At 42.0% G+C, this 6,032-nt stretch overlaps 1 protein-coding gene across 1 annotated transcript; it reads left to right on the forward strand.

The window, feature by feature from the left end:
* The first annotated feature begins 1,973 nt into the window (after positions 1–1,973).
* fgf18b (fibroblast growth factor 18b) lies at positions 1,974–6,014 on the forward strand. Its single transcript, XM_065290548.2, has 5 exons — positions 1,974–2,591; positions 2,957–2,996; positions 3,107–3,284; positions 3,670–3,776; positions 4,464–6,014. Exons 1-5 carry the CDS (start codon positions 2,560–2,562, stop codon positions 4,746–4,748), a joined length of 642 nt encoding a protein of 213 aa, XP_065146620.1. The 5' UTR covers positions 1,974–2,559; the 3' UTR covers positions 4,749–6,014.
* Positions 6,015–6,032: the final 18 nt, after the last annotated feature.

The raw sequence follows: 6,032 nt of genomic DNA on the forward strand, positions 1-6,032 counted from the left end.
AGGAGAGCTGTGGTTTTAACCCAGCCAGCTCAAAGCAGAGGGATCGGGGGGTATGGAGTGATGACAAGTGCATGATGTTATACATTGCAAATGCGAGTGGGAAGTGACCAATGTGGGTTAATAAGCCATAGGATGAGGAAAGAGTCCAGAGCTCGCAACGCAATGGGAGCATGGAGGGCATACGGGGTTTGGGAAAGTTACGAAAACAAGTCTGGTATTTTTTGACTGTTTGAGGGCGCAACCACCATTTCACTTAAGAGGTAGCTTGGCTTTGCATGGTGAGCAATTCCAAGGATGTGGGTTCAAACCTTAAAGAATGCATAAAATGCCAAATGAATGTAAACGTAAGCGGTGTATACTGTTACCTACATTGACCTTCTTTGTCATTCCTCTCCCTTCGTTATTTAGCTTCCCACTTCCTTTTTTCCATCATTCAGGCCGTCTTTTCACACTTCACTCCCTTAAACACCTTCGTCCCCCTCCGTCGGCTTGACTCTACCACTGTTTCCCCTTCCTCCCTGCCCTGCTAATCTATTCCAGAAGAAAGGCTACCATGGAGAACACATAACAAGTGCTCATACTTCACCACGGGCCAAAAGAGAAATAACACAGAGAAGGAAAAATGGGAGTGGGGTACAGACAGGCAGAAAAAAAGGAGAGAAAGTGTTTATTCAAACTCAAAGCTGTCTCCTTTGTTGTGGTAGGGACCTGTCTTATATTAGAAGCCTGAACTCCCTTCGATGTCTGGAAAGATGGAAGATGGGCCAAGAGGAAGAGAAAGAAGGAGACGTTCGGAGACAAACATGTGAAGGTGAAACTCCTACTTTGTCTGAATCTGGTGGAATTGGACATGTCAGGCTGAGAAATGAAAAGAGGGGGGGGTTTGGAAGTGGTGAGATTTAAGGGGGGAGAGCAACTCCATTGAGAGAATGGATAAACTATGCTCAGTTCTGGACCGTGCACACATTCACAGCATTCAGGCAGCGCTCCAACTAATCCTTTGATTTCAAATATTGATATTCATAAAAGCCCTTTGGTATCCGAGAAATCCTGTCGATAAAAAAACGAAACACTTTGAAATTCAGAGAACACTTTGAAGAGGATGGAGAGAATGTGGGTTTGATATCTCTCACACGAAGATCATTTTTGTTGATCTGCATTTCATCTGAAAAATTTTGGGTGGAGGGTCTGGCCGACCCAGACACTGAAAGACAAAGAGCAGAGAAAATGCTGGTACAAAAGGTTATCCAATCACAGCAGCGTATTGGGAAGAGAAAATGTGAAGTCATAGTTTCCTTATTTGGTAGCTTTCCACACATCAACATGTGTATATATCACATCATTACGAGCTCCTAATTGTTCAGCAGAACTAAAACATCAAACCATTAAGATGATTAGTTGTATCTGGATCTTTAAGGTGAGGAGATTTCGGTGAATTATGGGGTCCTGTGTTTTAGAAATGTTACACGGACCATTTAGAATGTTCAGAATTGGCAAGCGTGCCATGACCTGTCTAACTACCCACCAATTTACATCCACCTCTGTCTCTCTCCTTCCCTTGCTAACATGTAACGCTCCTGCTGGATGGGGCACAGGGGTACTGGGGCGAGAAAGGGGGTGGAGGCGCTTGTTGGCTGACCCGGGTGTCTGCGGTTCTGTCGTGGTCAGAGGAGGGGGGAAACGGGCTGTGTTTCTGAAATCCCTGTGAAATGTTCATTTTGGAATGACTTGCTGCTTACATACCACTCTCACGCCCTATCTTCTATTTTGATGTGTTCAAATATGTACTAATACATTGTTTCTCATCCAGGGGGCTGGGGCGCACTAGGAAGCCTAAAATAAATCAAGATAAGACAAAACAAGCATCAAAATAATCTATTTTGAATGGTTTACAAAATTTTTATCTATATGTGTGACATCACCTCATAAAAGGGCAGGTTTGTATTAACAGTACATCAATAGCAACTATAAAAGTGTAAGGTTGCGTCGCTTTTCCTCAATCGCTCCACCTTGGTGATGATAAGTGAGCTCGAAGCATCGTCCCATCATCCTGCCCCTGCGCGCACCCCGCCCATCTCCGTTCCACTTCAGCAGCGCTTCCTTCTCATTCAGCAAACGCACTGTCCTGTGGCGAGAGAGAGGGGTCCTTTCCAGCCCACGGCTGAACAAAAGAAGCCTGAAAGGAAGAAAATCTATCAAACACTTCTTTAAAGCCGGGACGTCCTCTGAATTGCAGTTTTTCTTCCAGTTTTCCATTGCGCTTTTATGATACCTCTACGCATTTTGGAGATTCCAAAAGGAGACGCCGGGAATCTTTGTAATAGCCGTCTATTGTCAGCGTGACATGGGGTCACAGCGCAGGGCGATGACCTGTTTTTCACCTGTCGTTCTCCGAAACGTTGGATTCGTGGACGTCTAAGCAGGTTTACACGCGGGAAGACTTTCTCCAATACGCGCTCAGATGCTCACCCGGGTCTGTGTCCGGTTTTGGCACCAATTTTTGAAACGATCGCCCGAAGCCGGCGCAGAGATCTCACTGTCCGGGGTGTCGTTGGAGCGATGCAGTCCATCCTCTCCTCGGCAGTCTTGCTGTAAGTCAAATTTAAAGAGTTTGGCGTAAAGGTTTAAATAAGTGAAGCGCGTCCGTTTAGTTCCTACTGATGGTGACAGTCGTGCATCTGTCCTGAACATTTGTTGTGTTTCCCATCATTGGGTCAGCAGATACTAGCTCTAGCAGATGCTGCGTTCTCACAACACCACAAACCCTCCTCTGATAACAGCTTGCGCACTAACAATGATCATTTCTATCTTTGTATTGTTGCCATTTTCATTTTTAATTTGTCTGCTGTATAAATTTCCTGATTTATGAAACTAGTTTTTTAGTCAAATAGTAAGTGTCATAAAATATGTATAAAAAGATAAGCAGACTTCTTACAATCTATTTCTCTTTCACCAGATGCTTCCAGGCTCTGTTACTGCTGTACAGCCCATTACAGGTGCCTACTATCTGTATAAAAAATATAAAAAAATAAAAATAAAAGGATTTATCAATAAATAGTAAAAAACAATCTTGATTTGTGTTTGACCGGCTCCTATATTTTTTCAGGTGTTAGCAGTGGAAAATGTTAACTTTGGAGTGCACGTGGAGAATCAGACAGGGCTGCGGGACGGTCTGAGTCGGAAGCACCACAGAGTTTATCAACTGTACAGCCGGACGAGTGGAAAACATGTGCAGGTGCTCGGGAAGAAAATCACCGCTGTGGGAGAGGATGGAGACAAATATGGTAAGAAGTTTAAATGGCCGTCTGCAAATAACACTGTGGATTTAACAGACATTTTGGGGTGGTTTCTCAGACAGGGCTTAAGTCTAGTCCAAGCCTAAAATTCTTGTTTGAGCTTAAAACAGCTTACACTGACATATCTTAAAATATACCTTCGTCATTATTTTTTCTCAAGAGGCACACCAGTAAGTTTTTTTCTAAGGTTTGTTCGTAAAAACTACTTATAACGCCTAGTCCTGGTTTACACCCTATACATTTAATACGAATATGTACCTTTGAGGTATAAGTGCACTCTTTAAAGGTATATGTTTTGCTTTATTATTTTATAATAAGCATCTTTTACAACCTATTTATGTTGCTGGCTGTCTGTGGTGTGTTTCTTCACAAGCTCAGCTCGTGGTGGAGGCCGACACCTTTGGGAGTCAAGTAAGGATACGAGGGAAGGAGACAAACTTTTATCTGTGCATGAACCGAAAGGGCAAGCTTGTGGGGAAGGTAAGTTATTAGGAATTATTCTAGTTAAAAAAAAAAAAATTGATTTAGCTTGAAAACTAAGTTACCTGGTTGCCTTAAAATTTTGAGTTCATTCAACTTAAAAATATTAGAAATACTTTAATATATATTTAAGTTGAAACTTAAGGCAACCATGTCACTTACTTTAAGTTGAACCAACAAATCTTTATTTACAGTGTACATTACACAATATATTTTTATCCAAAGCAACTACCAGTGAATTCAAGCTTACTATACATTATATACTGTACTGCAAAGAATGCTCTACTAAGTGGGCTACAGGAGCACTACAAAATAACAGCAATTTGCAGTTAAAGTAACTCGTTTTCAATAAGCAACATTGCCAGTTGCCGAAATAACTTAAGATGTTATGCGAACGGTAACAGAACAGTGACATGGAGCAATAACATCACTGTTAAGAGTGAACACCCCATTATTTTAGACCACTGTCTCTTTTGCGTGCATCTTCGTTGGGCTGCTGTTGACACATCATCTTTCAACAGCTGGCCAACAAGGAGATCATTTCTCAACAATTCCACTGAGATCACAATTCGAGTAAGCAGATTTTTGCAGAACAAACCGGCTAATATTTCTGAAAACAGTCGGTGTGCCAATGTTCTTGATATATCTGGCTCTAATCACATTAATGTAATTGTTTTTCCATTTCAGAAAGCCAGTAGTGTAAACGGAGGCTGTGTTTTCATTGAAATAATGCTGGAGAACAACTACACCGCTTGGATGTCGGCGCGTTACGTGGGCTGGTACGTGGGCTTCACCAAAAAGGGACGGCCACGCCGGGGACCGAACACGTTACCCAATCAGCGAGACGTGCATTTCATGAAACGCTTCCCGCCGGGTGAACAGCCCGACCCGCAGCCCTGTAGCTTCACCACTGTTAACAAGAGGAGCAAAAGAGTCCATCCGGCCCCCACCTCTCCTCAACCGCTCCCATAATGCAACAAACACTGGCCAAAGGACGACTTCTTACAAAGGATATAGAGACGCTCGAGTGAAACACGATTCGGACCGACCTCTCATTAGAAGTCAAAGGATGAGGCTGAATGAACACTGTGTAATCACGCAAGCATAACCAAAGACTTCTGGGCAAGCGTCCAGAATCTTAACCCTGACAAGCACTTCAGGCACTGTGCAAGTCTTAGGCCACCATTAGATTTGTTGGTTTGCAATGACCATATAGAATTATTTCTGTCTATTTACAACAAGAACGTATAGGAAATGTGTATGCAAAAATAAAAACTGAATAAAATAAGCTAAAATGGTCCAAGCTAAGCTATAAGCTATCAAGAGAGGTCACACTAAATATTTTTTTTTGTATTTTAATAAATAAAGTAAAAGATAAACATGTATGGTCATTAAAACTTTGCTAAAACAACAGTGGTGGTGGCGGCATAAGACTTTTGCACAAGACTGTATTCCTCGCAAACGCCTAGTGCCACAGATTTAGCCGTGTCCAAGTAACTTGTACACGGTTGAACAGCCTGGAAGACCTGTGGACGAACATGTTCACGTATGAAGAGGATTAAAAGACCCGCTTTGTGTGCTTATCAACAACTTTGGGCCTACAAGATCCTTGCTCAACTGGGTTTGTAGCCAAAGTCCATCAGAATGTATTTGTCAAGAGACTTTCCAGGTGAACGTCTGTTGGTTGCCTGATCTAGACAAGAGCTGATGGTTGCAGACATCAGTGAAATAACAGAAAATATAAATACAAGGGAGACAGAATCTGGCCACAAAAATACAGAAGCGAATGAAATATGTTCGATAATGGTTTTTACCTAGTACGTATTTAAAGTATGTGCATGCTGTGTGGGCCAATCTATGACAAAGTATTACGAATACATTTGACAGAGACTTTTATCCAAAGTGACTTACAGTGTGTTTAAGCTGTATATTTTATGCATTTCCTTGGAATTAAACCCATGACCTTGGTGTTTCTGGCGCAGTTAAAAACCGAATTCCGATCAGCACTGATGTTTAAGCTGGTAACGTTAATATCCAGCGGGAGCAACGGCATGGGTTGAGTTTCACTTTTAGATAGCTACACATGTATCAGAGTTATTATAACTGACTCAGGAGCTTTTGGCCCTGTAAGTAATGTTATACAAAAACTGTTGGTGTTCGGCAAATTCCTATGCCCCCAAAACCTTGAGATGAAATATTTTGATACTATTCGTGCTATTAAAATATTTATTTTGTGTATGCAATGAGTAATGGGTT

Source organism: Paramisgurnus dabryanus, chromosome 10, assembly GCF_030506205.2.
Source record: "Paramisgurnus dabryanus chromosome 10, PD_genome_1.1, whole genome shotgun sequence".
Lineage (NCBI taxonomy): Eukaryota > Metazoa > Chordata > Actinopteri > Cypriniformes > Cobitidae > Paramisgurnus > Paramisgurnus dabryanus.

Bases quoted from the DNA above. Each gene is read 5' to 3' on its own strand.
- fgf18b (XM_065290548.2), top strand. From the start codon at position 2,560: ATGCAGTCCATCCTCTCCTCGGCAGTCTTGCT. The intron at 2,997-3,106 runs GTGCCTACTATC...ATATTTTTTCAG, and splicing joins TGCTGTACAGCCCATTACAG to GTGTTAGCAGTGGAAAATGT. The intron at 3,285-3,669 runs GTAAGAAGTTTA...TTTCTTCACAAG, and splicing joins AGAGGATGGAGACAAATATG to CTCAGCTCGTGGTGGAGGCC.